General features: G+C 45.6%; 1 protein-coding gene across 2 annotated transcripts in view; it reads right to left on the bottom strand.

The window, feature by feature from the left end:
* Nucleotides 1-16,573, bottom strand: part of LOC137342017 (transcobalamin-2-like) — a 38,309-nt gene extending 21,736 nt beyond the window's left edge. Inside the window, exons 1-6 of one of the 2 annotated variants that reach the window (XM_068005610.1) lie at nt 16,414-16,573; nt 14,414-14,480; nt 13,834-13,924; nt 7,501-7,687; nt 4,971-5,125; nt 134-268 (exon numbers count right to left, since the gene is read on the bottom strand). In XM_068005610.1, the coding sequence (XP_067861711.1) occupies nt 134-268; nt 4,971-5,125; nt 7,501-7,687; nt 13,834-13,924; nt 14,414-14,480; nt 16,414-16,484 (706 nt within the window). In that variant the 5' untranslated portion in view covers nt 16,485-16,573. The remainder of the gene's footprint in view (nt 1-133; nt 269-4,970; nt 5,126-7,500; nt 7,688-13,833; nt 13,925-14,413; nt 14,481-16,413) is intronic. The other variant, XM_068005611.1, reaches the window with a different exon arrangement.
* Nucleotides 16,574-18,198: the final 1,625 nt, after the last annotated feature.

Genomic DNA, 18,198 nt, shown 5'->3' with positions numbered 1-18,198 from the left:
CATCTGGTCTGCATGGCTTAGTGTTATTTTTAAAACCCACTAAATTTTTTGAAGGAGCCGACAATGGAATAAATTTCAGAGTTAATTATTACGCCTTCAAAAATATCACATTGAAGAACGAAGCTCTGCTCACCAACGAACGGGTGACCGTGGTGCTCACGTGGGTTCAGTTCCCTCAGGACGCTGTGATCTATCCGCACATTATTCACGCAGAGTGCCAGCACGCCCAGGCTGTATTGGTAGTGGTTGGTCAAAGGGACGACAGGGTCTGTGATCACAAGGTGAAACAGGGGTTAGTATACCAGCACCAACAGCTCTAGTCAATCATTCCCTGAGACAGGCACTAACAGGGCACAGGATTTGCAAGTGTTCCTTTCTGATAGGCCCTACACTGAAATATAATTGAGCACAGTCAGGCCTGATTAAGGATTGCCCTGACAACATGCTCTAAAACACAATACCACACATGCCATAACACCATGATATATTCTAATATACAATAGCAAACACGAAACACCCTCACACTATTCAACATACAAGATAACACACTAATACACATGCTTTAACATACAACACTACAATACCCTCATGCTCTGAAACCCAATACTATACATGCTATCTAGCCTCAGAACACACTAACATACAATACCACACATTATAACATCCTCATGACACGCTCTAGCACACAGTGCCATACTTGGTACATTCTTACATATAGGATGGATCGCAGGCTGCCCAACCTCTGCTAATCTCATTTTACAGTTTTTATAAATGGGCAGTTTAGACTTTTCTTTGTTCAAGTTCACAGTCAGGTCCACTGCTGCTGTGTTTTAAGCAGCCATGTTAGTAAAACCAGAACTTTCTGCTTTTGAGCCGGTCTGAGCTCACATCTCTTCTTCCTCTGTCCATCGATCCAGTAGACTCAAGTGTCAGCAGCAACCTTCCAAAAACTCTCTGAGGGAGGGGCCATGAAACAGCTCATGCAACGATGGTCCAACAACCCACATCCATTCTCTCACCAGGTGAGGAGCAACCCCTTGAACACCACAGGATACTCAGTTACCCATCAAAACAAACGCACTTGCAATCAATGGAATCCTCTCCCAACCTCCCAGCTCCAGGCCGTCCTTCTTCCTTTCCCTAAATTTCCTACCCAATGAACATCCTGAAGATAGAATAAATAAAAAAATATATATACAATATATAAAATTAAATAGGAAAGCCCTTCAGAGGTGAAAGGTCAAAGTGCAACCATTTCTCTGCGCTCCCAAAACAGAGGAGAAAAAAAAATCTTGTTGCGTAAATTTCCACAGAGCCAGCGGGAAGGGGCTCCGACTAACACTGCACTCTTGCCTCCATCGCTTTACTCCAGCAAGGCAGCAATTGCGGTCGTTAGCGACAGGTAGCAACGGAAGTCCCTCTCGGCAGGGTACAGCTGTGCTGCTGCACATCTACTGCACCACTGAACGTCAGCGCGTGGGTGTGCACACTGATTCCCGAGAGCTCACAGTGGGGAGGTGCTGAGTGGAGGTGAGGCACCATCGCAAAGGCAGGAGAGCAGACGCTCTGGGTTACTTCTGTATAAATCCCCAATAGCAGGTTGCAGAGTGGAAAGTTTTTTTTTATTCATTCTCGGGATACGGGCATCACTGGAGTGCCAGCATTTATTACTCGTCCCCAGTTGCACTTGAGAAGGTGGTGGTGAGCCGCCTTCTTAAACCCCTACAGGCCACGTGGTGATAGTGCTCCCACAGTGCTGTTAGGTAGGGAGTTCCAGGATTTTGACCCAGTGACGATGAAGGAACAGCCGATATATGTCCAAGTTGGGACGGTGTGTGACTTGGAGGGGAACGTGCAGGTGATGATGATTCTCTGCGCCCGCTTCCCTTGCCCTTCCAGCTGGTGGAGTTTACCAGGATAAGAACAGACACAGCTGTTGAAATAACCTACAGACCATGGAGACGTCCGGTCCTGTTTTTGCTGCCATCTGCAGAATAAAATTGTGGTCCAGGTTGGATAATGTAAGCTGTATCCTGCAGTATTCCAGCCCACCCCAGCACCGCAGTGAAGACCAATCTCACAGTGTCAGCTGTGGCTCAGTGGTAACAAACCCACCTCTGAGTCAAATCGTTATGGGTTCAAGTTCCACTCCAGAGACTTGAGCACATAATCTAGGCTGAAACTCCAGTACAGTACTGAGGGAGTGCTGCACTGTTGGACGTGCCATCTTCGGATGAAAAATTAAATCAAGGCTCCCGTCAGCCCTCTCAGGTGTAAGTTAAAAAATACCATGGCACTATTCGAAGAACAGGGGAGGTCTCCCGGTGTCACAAACGTAGGTTATTTATCTGCACAATGTGCCCAGTTTCAGCACATCAAGGGTGATTTTGCAGTACTTCGTGCTCGTCAGCAGATGGCAGCAGTTGTGACACACTGATCAATGGTGTCACCTAGTGGCAGAGATGGGGTATAATCCACATCAGAGAGAGAGAGAGACAGAGAGACAGAGACCCAGAGACCACACAACACAGAGAGAGACAGAGACAGAGAGAGACCACACAACACAGAGAGAGAGAGAGACAGAGAGACAGAGACCCAGAGACCACACAACACAGAGAGAGACAGAGAGAGACCACACAACAGAGAGAGACAGAGACAGAGAGAGACCACACAACAGAGAGAGAGACAGACAGACAGACAGACAGAGAGAGACAGACAGACAGAGACCACACAACACAGAGACAGAGAGACAGAGACAGAGAGAGCCCACACAACACACACACAGTGAGAGACACCGAGAGAGCCCACACAACACACACACAGTGAGAGACACCGAGAGAGCCCACACAACACACACACAGTGAGAGACAGAGAGAGCCCACACAACACACACACAGTGAGAGACACCGAGAGAGCCCACACAACACACACACAGTGAGAGACACCGAGAGAGCCCACACAACACACACTGTGAGACCGAGAGAGAGCCCACACAACACACACACAGTGAGAGAGAGAGAGCCCACACAACACACACACAGTGAGAGACACAGAGAGAGCCCACACAACACACACACAGTGAGAGAGAGAGAGCCCACACAACACACACACAGTGAGAGACACAGAGAGAGCCCACACAACACACACTGTGAGAGAGACCGAGAGAGAGCCCACACAACACACACACAGTAACCTTCGTCGTCCAGTACTTCCCTGGAGCGGAGAAACTACACCATGTTCTCCGCAGCCTTCAACATGTCATCGATGACGACGAACACCTCGCTAAGGCCATCCCCACGCCTCCACTGCTCGCCTTTAAACAGCCACCCAACCTCAAACAGACCATCGTTTGCAGCAAATTACCCAGTTTTCAGGAGAACAGCGTCCACGACACCACACAACCCTGCCACGGCAACCTCTGCAAGACATGCCAGATCATCGACACGGATACCACCATCACACGAGAGGACACCACCCACCAGGTACATGGTTCATACTCCTGTGACTCGGCCAACGTTGTTTACCTCATACGTTGCAGGAAAGGATGTCCCGGAGCATGGTACATTGGCGAGACCATGCAGACGCTGCGACAACGGATGAACGGACACCGCGCAACAATCGCCAAACAGGAGGGTTCCCTCCCAGTCGGGGAACACTTTAGCAGTCAAGGACATTCAGCCACCGATCTTCAGGTAAGCGTTCTCCAAGGCGGCCTTCGAGACACACGACAACGCAAAATCGTCGAGCAGAAGTTGATAGCCAAGTTCCGCACCCATGAGGACGGCCTCAACCGGGATCTTGGGTTCATGTCACGCTACACGTAACCCCACCAGCAAAAAGGGGGAAAAAATTTATATGTTTTTTAAAATTCTCTCTCTCTCTCTCTGCCATTTTGAGTTTCTTTCTGCCTGCCTGTGTAAAAGACACAATGTATATCGAGTGTACTGGGACGTGCTGTTCTCCGTGACTGGCCTGTTTGAATAACAACGACACCTTTTGATTGGTGTGATGCTGTCCCAACATCGTATAAGATATGCGATTTGAGAACCTTTTCATTCAATCATCTGACGAAGGAGATAATCTCCGAAAGCTTGTGATTTTAAAATAAATTTGTTGGACTATAACCTGGTGTTGTAAGATTCCTTACATTTATTCACACACACAGTGAGAGAGACCGAGAGAGAGCCCACACAACACACACACAGTGAGAGAGAGAGAGCCCACACAACACACACTGCCCTCAGCAACATCCCACATATCATTCAATTATTTTTCATTTAGCTGAAAAATTGCTCAGAGTATTTCTTCACTTCAAGCAGATTAATTCTGCCAGCTTTTGAAATAAAATAAGTGAAAATTGGTCACAGACAAGAACAGGTTTGATGGATGTAATAAAGTTCAAGAATCTAAACTTATATTAAGGAAATGAGTGTTTCCTGCAGACCCGCAGCATTTCCTGTGATTTTTTTTCAAAAAGGAACATTCTTCATACACATGTTGTAGGATACTGTGATCAATATTAAAGGGACAGTCCCATCATAAACAGGCTCCTAGTACACACACCAACATTCAATACTATGCAGTGGGAGTCAATTCCCTTCCTAACTGAGCCACATGTCGGGTGGAAGGGGTGTGATGGGGTGCTGGGCAGAGGCCTCGATGGTTTTCTTGGAAGGGGTGGGGAAAATTGGAGGGTCGTTCTCGGGATGCTAACATGGCCAACCAAAGGCAGCATTGTTGGAGATTGGCAAGCAGAGACTTGTGGAGGGTGGTGGGAATCAAGGCAGAAGAGGCAGGAAAAACTAAGTGCACATACCTTTCACTGGTGGGCGGCATTCCCCATATATTAAGCATAATAACTGGGCAACTGAACACTAGCATTAAAGGAACATCCCTTCACCAATGGACGCAATATTCTAGGTTTTTTTTCCAGGAGGCAATAAATCTGTGAAAGGACTGAAAGTACGTACAGTTTGTATGTTTTCTTTCCTCACGGAGTTTCTTTTTCAGATATAACAGTGCACTGACCCGGCTGGACAGGTCCTGGCAGGAGGCTCGTAGAGCCAGTAGGTACAGGGCTACGAGGCCTGTGGAGGGTGCAGACTCTTGATGTGTTCCTGGAGAGCTAAGGGGGAGAATCGTGAAAGTTGATTAGTCTTTCCTGTCGTCGTTAAGCGGAAATCTTAAAAGCCACTTCATCTGCTTTACACAAATGAGATTCACATCAGCCAGCCTCGAGATGATCTGAAGTATTCAATGAACCATCCCACTGCTGCAATGTCCAACATCAATGGGTACGGTGGTATAGTGGTAGTGTACTGGACTATAATGGACTAATAATCAAGAGAACGCAAGTTCAAATCCCACCATGGAAGTTTGAGAATTTGAATTCAGTTTTTTAAAATCTGGAAATAAAAAGCTGGTATCAGTAAAAATGACCATGAAGCTGTCAGATTGTCATAAAAACCCAATTGCTTCACTAATGTCCTTTAGGGAAGGAAACCTGCCATCCTTACCTGGTCTGGTCTATAGGCGATTCATGTCCCACACCAATGTGGTTGACTCTTAACTGCCCACTGAAATGGCCTAGCAAGCTGCTCTATTGTAGCAAACTACTATCAGTGGTTCAAGAAGGTGACACGCTAACTTCTCAGGGCAACCAGGGATGGATGATAAATGCTAGCCTTTCTAGTGACGTTCACATTGAACTGGTGTTCTGCAGTGGAGGCACTAGCCTCGTGGTAATTTAGAATCAGTCTTGTGCCAACACCATGCGGACTGCCCAAACTCTTACACCCATCAGAATTCAACCATCAGTCTGGGTGGAATTCAAATCCAGGTCCCAGAGGTGAAAGGGCAGTGGACTAACTAACTCAATGCCCAAACTCATTTCAATCAATATTCAAAACAACTTCTAGCACTTTGAGCCCTGGTTTCATTGTAGTTTCACACTGAATTATTATCTCCTATGTATTTACTGTTTGTCTTGTTTTTCTGTGCTCCCTCTCCTTTCAATTTTTAAACTAGTTGATCTTCCATGGAGTTGCACATGGTGAGTCAAGACAAAAGTACAATATTGAGGTCAAGCAGGATGAGGGGGGATGGGGGGCTAAGGTGGCAGAGGAGGGGACGAGAGTGAGGGAGAAAAAGGAGAGAAGAGGGAGAGAGTAGGGGATGGAGAGGAATGAGGTGAGAAGGGTGGAGAGGATAGAGGAGAGGAGGGGATAGGGAAGAGCTAGGGAGTAAGAAGGGAGGGGAGGGGGAGAAGGAAAGAAGGACAGAGTAAAGGAGGTGGGAGTAAGTTGTGGGAGTAAGATGGCAACTAGGGTAGGAAAGAAGAGGGGACAGAAAGGAAAGGGTTGGATGAGACCAGGGTGCAGCAAGCCACTGACCTAACAAAACATGTTCAGATGGGGAGGGGGTTTGGGAAAGAGGCCAGATGTGGATCAAAGGTCCTTAAATACATGTTCCGCTGTGGGGGGGAGGGGGGGGGGGAAAGAGTGGGAGGGAGGGGTGTCAATAGTGTTTAGGCCAGAAAGGGGTGTGTTCGGTGAGTTTTCCTCCCAAAATAAATTTACAATGCTCTACATTGCTTGGCTTTGGGGAATTCTGCGGTGTTTTTGCAGTGCCACATTGGGAGCACTATTATAACCTATTGGGGATGCCCTCAACATCTTACTACAGTATGTTTATTTCTTAAAAATAGGTGTGAAATCACACCTTCCACCTTAGGAAGCCCCATCACAGCACTGCCTACCTGCATAACAGGCACAGAATTTGGCGACCAAACTCGAGTTCGACATATAATAGATAGAAGGACGGAAAATAGGGTGGGCTCCACATGCTCTCCTTCCTGTATTTGCTGCGCCAATAGCCCCAGGAACAGAAAATCGGCCCCTCTTTCTATCCCTGCTACATAACTATCAGGAAAGATTGAACAGGCTGGGGCTCCTTTCTCTAGAAAAGAGAAGCCGAGGTCTTTAAAATTACAAAGGGGTTTGATAGGGTGGACGTAGAGAAGATGTTTCCATTTATGCGAGTGTCCAAAACTAGGGGCCATAAATATATAAAATAGTCACTAAGAAAACCAATAAAGAATTCAGGAGAAACTTCTTTACCCAGAGAGTGGTGAGAATATGGAGTAGTTGAGGCAAATAACATAGATGCCTTTAAAGGGAAGCTAGTTAAGTACATGAGGGGAAAAAGGAATAGAAGGTTATGCTGATAGAGTTAGACGAAGGAGGGAGGGAGGAGGATCGTGTGGAGCATAAACACCGGCACAGACCAGTTGGGCCGAATGGCCTGTTTCTGTGCTGTAAATTCTATGTAAGTTGCATTGAACGATCCTGGTTAAAGAGGCCTCTCTCACCCCTCCCTATCTTTCCCCCTTTGTATGCAGAAGTACAAGCCCAAAGTGCCAAGTGAAAGGGATCAAGCCTGGGTATTTTTGATACCAGTCTGAGCCCAGCAGTTTGAAGCCTGGTGGGGGAGAATGGTTACCTGGTCAATTTGTTTTGGAGGTCGGTTTTCAGTTTACGTAGGTAGTTCCGCTCATCGACCAGACTGTGTACCGTTGACAGTCGCAGGGCGATATGGATGCTGGGATTGGCTGGCGAAGCCAAGCCCGTGGATCGCAGGAGACGTGAGTTCAAGGATCTGATGGCCTCCTCAGTATCGGTTGCCAGCTCTGCTCGAGACAGAATGAAGATGACATTTTTACTCTCGTCCCATCAGAGGTAAGTTTATGAGATTGGGCTCCCAGCACGGAGCACCACCTACCAACAGAGGGCGCAGCGGCAAGATAGGGGCGCACTCCACGACGGACCAAAAATAGTAGCGCGCCCACCCGAGGGAATTCTCGATTTGCACTCCCAGCGGACGGGGAGTGTGATTGTGCAATCTGTACACCTTCTGGTTAGAGTTATCGGGGAGATCAACAGAATAAATTCATCTTGCAGGACAATTGGGAGGTGCGATAAGGGAGTCATGCCCTTGGGGACAGAACTCTGCTGTAGAAGGTCGTGGAGGCCAGCAGTTGTGTGGGCACGAAGGCAGCCTCTGGCATTCGCATAGACCCTTGGTTGCAAATAAAAATTCAGGGGGGGGGGGGGGGGTGGTCTCCGTCCACTTTAGGAAGGTGGGCACCTGGTCCCGACAGACATCCAGCAACCAGCGTTCAAAGCAGACAAATCCATGGAGTACACTGGAGGAATTAATTCCTTGACTCGCACATACTTGTAATATACTGGGGCTGGAGCACAATTCATTGCCCTGGTCAAGAAAATGGAAATGGCGGGGGGTGGAGGTGGAAGTGGTGGCAGCGCAGGAGGAGATGGGGGACATGGCAGAGTGCATCCCCCATAAATTTTCCAGCCTTGACTGCCTCGGATCTGCCAAAAGATTGGCACGGTGGGCGGGCAAGAACGAAAGTTAGGCCATGATATAGGAACAGGAGTAGGTCAATCAGCCCCTTGAGCCTCAGTGAGATCATGGCTGATCTGTATCTTAACTCCATTTAGCCGCCTTATTTCCATATCCCTTAATACCCCTGCCTAATAAAAATCTTTAAGTTTGCCTTCCCATTAATTTGTAAATATTTCAAGTTGTTGATACTAACAGATCTTGGTGTTCTGATTTAGCATTTATCCACCAATGAGGCAACAGGCTAAAAGCAGCCCCCTCCAAATCTCCAGGCCCACCAAATTCAAACAGGACGCACCAGCATATAGGAGACTGCAGTGCAAATAGAACTGAAAGCCCTCAGCAATGTGACCAAATTTCTGATACGTGATCCCAGCGGGCGATGCTCCCCGGCAGGAGTGTGGACTTGTAAAATTAACCCACCGTGTACGTGACAATCCACGTACTCAAGGGTCAAAGCGAGGGGCACTTCAGTCATCACATGAAGAGATGAAAGAGTGGAGGAGGCAATGAATTGGACAGATGTGGAAGGCGGGATGGTTTCAGTTGGGCCGGGCCAGTCTGCACATGACTAGATTACACCCTTAACGCACCATAAACAAGCACAAAGTTCATGATTGCACACACACAGATGCCAGGAGAGGGGAATCAAGGTTTACAGCTTCAGACCAAGGAACATCTCTTTGATCGTGGGGTCAGCAACCTCCTGCAGCTTTATAACGGCAAGCTTCCAACTGTACAGTCATTAACCCTTTAACCTGTCCTGTCTCAGTTTGACACAGAACAGCCCATTCCCTACCCTTCTACATATTGAAAGCTCATTGCAGATTTCGGAGTATCATAAAGTATATCAAACCAGGAGATTGTGTAACTGTCTTGTCCAAACCAAAGCCCAAGGGTGATTTATCTACTCATAGCCTTTTCCAATTCAACCAAAATCGGAAGAAACAATATTTCTGCTAAAGGGCTAATTACCAGTTGTCGCTTTCTTTAAGTTTGGGTCCATTGTTGCCCATCACCAACGGCTGCTGTTCCAAAGCCTGTCGTCATCATGTGAACATCCAGAAATGCACAATACTTCACATGGAGCCTTCAGGAGCCAATTTACTGGCACAGCACGTAGAATGGAGAAGACCTGGCTGTAAACCATGTCCACCGCGGCAGGTGTACCACGACTGGCTCAGTGGCCAACTCCAGCAGAGTTATCAGACCAGGCTGTTCCTGGAACTGTAACAAGTTCAATTCTTCCCACCCACCCCACCCAAAAGTGGTAAGCTCTCCATAACTCATTAACGGGATGTGAATATGGCTTGGTGTTCCAATTAACAGAATGCACATGTGCCCTATGTCCCCAATAACAGGCCATAAATGCATTCTACTGTATCCATTAACAGGCTTCATACACATCCTAGTGTCCTATTGATAAGTTGCACTTTTGTCTTTGTATCTCCAATAACAAGCTGTACCCCATTATTAAGCTTCACTTGTGCTCCTGCACCCCATTATCAAGCTTTACTAGTGCTCTTACACCCCATTATCAAGCTTCATGTGTGCCCTTGTGTCACTAACAGGTGACATAACCAGTTCTATGAATTAATAGAAAGTACAAATGCTCCTCTCCACTAACAGGCTTCAGACATGCCCCAAGGATACCCATCGGTGAGACCAGGGGTCAGAATCATGTTTGGGGGCATGTCAGGAAAGCAGTTTGTCTACATTTTGTCACCAAGTCGCTATTTATTCAGAAGGTGCAATAGTCGAAAAAAGTCACTCAGATGTATCGAAAGAAAATAATGGTTTCTGTTTAGAGTGTTTGCTTTCTTCCCCAGTGCTCCCCCCGCTCTCCTGAATGTGCTGGGTATAATTGCACAAGCTTTGGCTGCCCCTCCACTACCTCACCAAAGTGCCTATTTGTTTTTTTAATTAATATATGTTTGTTAGGATGAACCTAGTATAGAAAAGAAGCTTACAACAGTATAAATACACCCTGGCATCGAGCCCAATGTGTGTAACATTCAGGGGGTGGAATGGCCATATGGGAAATCGGGTGATTGGAGTGCACGTGAATGGTTCCATAACACTGTATTATCTGTACAACCCCCACACCATTTTCCCTGAGAATCCCGCGCCCTTTCAGGAGAGCCATGTCGCCCCTGGTAATATCAGCATCACAAAGTGCGGCACAAACATTCCAATCAATTCCAACTGTATCCCTCCTTCTAAATAACCCATTAAATAGAACAAAGAGCAAAAGTAAAAAGACTAGTATCTCCCAGCACAGCTCCCCTATATTCCCTAATCCACAAGAGGGGTTGGGTGCTTAACAAATACACAGAAAGAATTTACCCCCCCCCTGCCTCTACATTGTAGGATCTTCAGATTTCGGCCCTGGGCTCCAAGGACCTTTCTTAACCCTTCCCAACTGATGTGGAGTCCTACCATAAAATGCCAGTCTCTCCAGATTCACTTTCTCAAGAACCACATTCAGCCAGCGGACATGCGCCAGTCGCTCCTTCAATTGCCACACAGGGTAATGAAGCACTCCACCACTAACGGTGCTGACACAATCACTTCATGTGTTGCACTGTGGAGCTTTAATCTCTTGACAAAAATCCCAATCATTATATTTTATGAGCATTATCAATGGCTCCTGGCCAGTTTCCACAACATCAAATCTTCATATCCTATGCCACACCAAGTTCCCACTCATCCTTGTTCTCGCTAACCTACATTGGCTCCCTGTTCCCCCAACACTTCAAATTTAAAATTCTCAGCCTCATGTTTAAATCCCTTCATGGCCTCATTCCTCTCCATCCACGTGGCTTCCTCCAACCCTCCAACCCCCCTCCCTGAACTCCTCTGTTCCTCCAGAGTTCCTCTGACTCCAGCATCTTGTGCATGCTCCCTTACCTTCACCCGACCATTGGCAACTATGCTTCCAGCTGCTAAGTTCCACACTCTGGAATTCCCTCCCTAAACCCTTTTGCCTCTCCTCCTTTAAAGACCCTTCTTAAAACCCACCTCTTTGACCAAACATTTTGTCACCCCTTCCAATCTTTCCTTCTTTGAATCAGTGTCCATTTTCCCCTTATGCCTCTGTGAAATGCGTCCGAATGATTTTCTACATTAAAAGTGCTATATAAATACAAGTTATTGTTGATTAATTGTTAGGTTTTCACTGTGAAACCCAAAACAATGTCGACTATAGTCTCAAATCGTGTAGTGTATAAACTCCCGGTCACACGCATAAGTGGTCTCCATTTATAATGGCACGATACAGTGTGTTGAAGAATTCCCAGAAAATTCTGTGCATCTCAGGCACTGACGTGCAGTTTGCTTTCCTGGTCTGTGGAGTTATAATAAGCCGAGCTCAGCAGAAAGCGAATGTTGCTGAAATCAGCAAATTTATAATAGCCTTAGGTCAAAACTCAAGGCTGCAACACAATAGAAACCTTTCCCCTCCCCCGCCCCATGCTGAGCAAAGCATCCTGCAAGCCAATTATTATTCCTTTAAAAGGGGGAAGTCTCTTATAAAGTGAGAGATCACTCATCGGTTTCTCTAGTTTCCCTCAATTACTGTGCATGATATTATAAAACTGCTGGTTAGAGAGAGACTCGGAGCAGATATTTTCAAAGAGGGGTATTTCATATTCACATGATCATGAAGAATAATGGAAATTTAAGGAAATGTGGAAAAATCATTTGGTCCAGCAAGCCTTTTAAAAAAAAATCTTAACTTCACTGTCTCACCTTATCCCTAATTCCCCTCTTTCTCCAGGGTGCGGTGGGGGGGGGGGGGGGGGAAGGGGGGAGGGGGTGTTGGTGGGTGAGGGCGGAAGAGAACAGAACTCAGCAAGGGTTGCCATTCCTGATCATTGTCCAGGAACGTGTCCGTGTTTGAACAACGAGTGAAAATATCATCAGTTTTAGCTGTACTATCCCCCACAGTTGAATAGCCCACTGACACTGTTCAGGCTCTTGCATGTAAAAAAAAGGGTGAGATGTTGGAGGGCTGCAGACATCCATGGAACCACACTGCAGCACGAAGGCAGCACATCTTCGGGAAAGGAGGGGAGAATACTGGGGTGAAACAAAACCCTTTTGCGAGCAGAGTGCCTTAGGAGTGAGGCAGCAACATCTTCAGAGAGAAAGACAGACTTGCATTTATACAGCGCCTTTCACAAATTCAGGATGTCCTAAACCGCTTTACAGCCAATTAAGTAGTTTAGAAGCGTAGACGCTGTTGTAATGTAGGAAACACAGCAGCCATTTTGCACACAGCAAGGTTCCATAAACAGCAATGAGATAATGACCAAATCATCTATTTTTTAGTGATGGTGGTTGAGGGATAAATGTTGGCCAAGCCACCGGGATGAACTCCCCATCCCTTCTTCAAAATATTGTCATGGGATCTTTTATGTCCACCTGTGAGGGCAGATGGGGCCTTGGTTTAATGCCTCATCCGAAAGACGGTATCTCCGACAGTGCAGCACACCCTCAGTACTGCACCGGAGCGTCAGCCTAGAATTTATGCTCAAATCCCTTGAGTGAGGCTCGAATCCACAACCTAGAGAAGCAGGCGAGAGGAGACTGAAAACGTTGGCGATCAGTTTCCCAGATGTAACTCTCAGACCAGAAGTAAGTTGATTTAAAAATACGTGACGGTGCAGGAGGACATCCCTTGAGGATCTCCAGTAATGATTTCATCCTGAAACAGCTGTAATTTCATCCAGAACTCTCTTATACAGTGTGAGCATTTGATTAATAATGATGTAAGTGTAGAAATGTTATAAGAGGAGATCCTTCTTCGAATGTGAGGGTAGCAATTTCATCACAGGATGTTCATGTTAATTACAATCATTTGTAAAAGTTTGAAAGTTCAAAAGAGGGATCATGTTGGCAACACCCCTCTGTAAAAGGGGCATTATAGCAGTTAATAAAAGGGAGTGCGGCAGCAATGTGTTCTGAAGCGAATGTGAGAAAACTGAAAATCCGCTGCTCAGTTTGGGAAGATGCAATTCCCCCAGACTGAATCAAATCAAAACGTCAATGGAATCGGTGCTGAACCAGAAGGACAGGCCACTGGGGATCTCAAGTAAGGGACCATACCTCTCTGGAAAAGGGGCATTAATAGCAAGAGTTCCCTCTGTGAAAGGGCCTTGATGTTGAGACCTCTCCCCTCCTACCCCCTAAACTCGACAATGATGACAATACCTCCTCCACGTTAGCCATTACCATAGCCAGGGTACAGATAAAGCCAAATTGTGCAAATTATTGCATTATCATTTCACATCTCCCCCAAATGTAATTTACACTATGTCAATTCTACTGAGTAAAATAGCTAACTGGGATTGTTACACAAGATCGAAGCCCAGAGACTGGTCACGAAGGGATTGTAACAATTATACTTACTGAACAAGGTGACTGAGCAGAAGAGAACCTGCATGCAGGATATCAGCAGCAACACTCTGAGCTGCATGATGCTCTTCAGGAAAACAACCTGCTTCATAAACAAAGACAGACAATCACTTAAAGAATGGATGGGTTGTCCATTGATAAAATGGAAAAGATATCGGGACAATTACTGACCATTCACTTTAAATATTCATTAGGAAACTGTAGTTGACAGGGCTGATCTTTTATCAGGATGCAGCTCAAGAGAATTTGACTAAGTCAAAACAAGTTATTCTATCCTGATGTAGATCATTGATGAGGCAACATTTGGAATTGCATAAGCAATTTTGGGCACCCTTCCTTCAAAAGGAAATAGATTTAATATTGGGAGAGCATTCAGAGAACAGCAAGAGGATAATTCCATTAACTAGACTCTAAGATAAGAAGTCATTCACAATAATTTAAGCTGTAATACCCTTATCGCTTATCGAAGACAGGGGAAAGATCCTATGGAGACACTGGATGATTCCAATATTTAAAAATAATCAACAGAAAGGCTGTTCTGTTCATTATCCTGGGCACATTACTGAAAGCTTACCTGGATAACCAGACTAGTGGCAGTACTTTCAAACAGATAAGGAGTAGGGACCGACCTATTAGAAAATCTACAAGGGTGGAAAAGACAAAAACATAATGTCGATAATTCACATTTATTTTTAAACCATATGCACTCAAAACGCTAACACTGCAAAAGATGAACCCAACAACCTCACATTAACTAGGTCCTTCCAGCAAACAGCCAGAATTCACCCCCAAATTCATTTACTTTCCCACCTCTGCTGCTGATTTAATCCCATCCACTGTGCACATTTGATTGAATTCTGGCTTCTTGGTACAGCAAAAATACAACAATCCTGCAAAACATGACCACCAGGGTTTGAGTCGAGTATCAGTGCAGTCCTTGCTTTTTGAGGTAATTGCAGAAACCACATTTGAACCAGTTTGTGAAGATCTGATGTATGAACAGGCAGCACAACACCAAGACCCTGGGACCCAATTCATTTGGAACAATAAAAGACAACAGTGACCAATTCATTGCTGTTTTCTCCTCAACAGGAGTAATTTTGACGTTGTGCGATGGTGTGAAATGGGCGCTATCGATTCAGCCATCTGTTACATATTTCTCTCCATTTTCATTTCAAAATAAAAACCAGAAGAGGTGTAATGCAGACGGCTGAATGGATATCGCCCGTTTCACACCATTACCCCAAGTCAAAATTATCCCCAATGTCTCTGACTGCCCTTCTCTCTATATTCTGCCTCTCCCCCACCATTGCTGTGATTCACATTGCTACCCGCTCTGTGCATGCCAATTCTGTGCACTTACCCTCCTATGCCAGTTCCCTAAATATCACAGCCTCCGCCTCCTCACCCCCATCCTCCCCCATCGCCCCCCGCCAATTCCGTTTCCTAAAAAGATTGGACATAAGAAGTAAAGCTGGACAAAGAAACTGGACATTGTGACAGGGCAGGGGCTGGACGATACCTGCAAGATGTTTACATATTTTACCAGGAGCACACCCACCTCACCTCACCTACCCTCCACACTTTGAGTAAAGTTATGTTCCAGCAGGTCTCCTGTCACATTAATCCAAAATTGGAGGTTATGGTATTTTATAAAGACAGGAGCATGTTACACACAGTGTATTATTCTGCTGCCAAGGAAGAGCTGAGTGTAACCCTGGCCTGTCCCTTTAGGGCTGTAAATAGCACAGTCAGAGGTCAACTGTAAGCTAATTGCTCTTGGGTCCACCCTGAGATCAGTGAAAAGGTATTTTTTGTTACCGTGAAGTTGCTCTTTAGTTTGGTTTTCTTACACTTTAAAAAAACAGGAATGTACATGTGTGACACCTGAAGTGTGGTAGATCTCACACAATACATATATAAAAAAGATAAATTAGACGTCCTATGTATTTAAGCTTTAACTATCCCTCTTTTTCCTGTCTCCTATTGCTGATTTTAAACCTTCGCTCTCTGAGGGTGATTTTAAACCCCATGAACGGGTGGAAGTTGAAAACAGTTGTTTTTTTGGGTCGCGACCGTAACCCGGCTTCATTTCCGGGTTTAACATCGGCGCGGAAAGGTACAGGCTTCCCACTGGGAATGCCAAGTCCAAAAATGTTGCGGTTCAGAGAATTCTGTCTCTGAACTTAAAGCAGAGGGAGGCGAGACTAGAGCCAGGAGGTAAGAGTTGCCAGTTAAAAACACTCGGGGCTGGAGGCACAGGTTGGAAGAGCTGAGAGCAGCGCGTTGGAAAGATAGACTCTGCATCAAAATTCAACCCTTTTTCATCGCTGTAACAGTTTCCTGCGCGGGGATCTTTAAGTGTAAAAAGATGTGCGAGTCTACTCACTAACTCACAAGTTAGTGTGCAACCAGCACGCAATGGTCAAAGGCTATTGTAGTCCGGGCCCGAGCGGAGATAAGAAGCCGGGGAACAACCCCGATCCCCGGCTGCCCCAGAGCTTGTTGTCTGCGCCACAGATCGTGGGACATAGGCACCCAACATGAAATAAAAAATAAAAAGCAATATCCTACCGGCCAGGGGTCGAGAGTGTGAATTGGTCAGTTTCTGTCTGTCTCTTGAGTCGGCGATCACTCAGTATCATGTGAGCTCTCAGCTGACACCAACCAGCCTCTCTCAGCAAAGGGAACTTCGCTGTTTATTCCGTTACAACGAACGTGCTCGCAACTCAAACAGCTTTCCGCACGGTCCTATAGAGTATGTGTCCGTTTAAAGTACAAGGTGTTCTGTATCTAACGCACATAATTGTAACATGCAATATTTATAACATGTTTCACACTATTTTGCAACGTAGTATACATCACTTATATACTGTTATTTATAACATGATATACAAGCTGTTTTATATGCACTCTACACTGAATTTCTAAAGTGCTTAGTGTACATTATACATGTTAGAAATATTGTATAATGTACACTGTTTATAATGGAATAAACATTGATACACAGTAATACTGCCCTATGTTATACAACAATAATACTGCTTTATGTATTATACACAGTAACACTGCCCTATATTATACAATAACACTGCTCAGTATATTACACACAATAACACTGCTCTGTGTATTGTACATAGTAACACTGCCCTACATTATACAATAACACTGCTCTGTATATTGTACACAGTAAGACTGCCTATATTGTAAAATAATACTGCTCTATATGTTACACACAGTAACACTTCCCTATATTATACATAAGAACATGTATCTTTACAACATAAGGGAACTAAAAACGCTTTGTCTTTATAAAGTACACCCTGTAAAGAACTCTAACTTTGTGAGTATTTCACATCAGTCTTCTATTAATATTCTGTAACTGAGGTAAACTCAGCTCGAAACACTGACACCTGATAAAATTAGCAGCATCTAACTTGAGGCACCCAGGGGAGCTCACTGAATTGTGAAATGCTGAACTTGTAGCCTTTTTAGCAGTTTGTATAGAGCCAGTGCTGGAGATAGAGATGATGTGGAGATGCCGGTGATGGACTGGGGTTGACAATTGTAAACAATTTTACAACACCAAGTTATAGTCCAACAATTTTATTTTAAATTCCACAAGCTTTCGGAGGCTTCCTCCTTCCTCAGGTGGTGTGGAAATGACATTTTCGAATCCTTCGCATTTTAAAATCACAGAACAAAGCCTGGTGATTACTGCCCGTTGCCAAGGCAATCACAGTGAGCAGACAGAAAGGTGTCACCTAAAAAAGGCCACCAAATATACAAACCCCCCCAAAAAAAAGAGAGAGAGAGAGAGAAGGAAGACAGTCAATGACCCGTTATATTAAAAACAGATAACATTTGTTCGCTGGTGGGGTTACGTGTAGTGTGACATGAACCCAAGATCCCGGTTGAGGCCATCCTCATGGGTGCGGAACTTGGCTATCAATTTCTGCTCGACGATTTTGCGTTGTCGTGTGTCTCGAAGGCCGCCTTGGAGTATGCTTACCCGAAGGTCGGTGGCTGAATGTCCATGACTGCTGAAGTGTTCCCCGACAGGGAAAGAACCCTCCTGTTTGGCGATTGTTGCGCGGTGTCCGTTCATCCGCTGTCGCAGCGTCTGCATGGTCTCGCCAATGTACCATGCTCCGGGGCATCCTTTCCTGCAACGTATGAGGTAGACAACGTTGGCCGAGTCACAGGAGTATGAACCGTGCACCTGGTGGGTGGTGTCCTCTCGTGTGATGGTGGTATCTGTGTCGATGATCTGGCACGTCTTGCAGAGGTTACCGTGGCAGGGTTGTGTGGTGTCGTGGACGCTGTTCTCCTGAAAGCTGGGTAATTTGCTGCGAACGA

The sequence above is a fragment of the Heptranchias perlo genome, chromosome 25 (assembly GCF_035084215.1).
Source record: "Heptranchias perlo isolate sHepPer1 chromosome 25, sHepPer1.hap1, whole genome shotgun sequence".
In the NCBI taxonomy this organism is placed as follows: domain Eukaryota; kingdom Metazoa; phylum Chordata; class Chondrichthyes; order Hexanchiformes; family Hexanchidae; genus Heptranchias; species Heptranchias perlo.
Note: the sequence above shows the minus strand (reverse complement) of the source record. Positions and strands in the feature narration are given on the sequence as shown.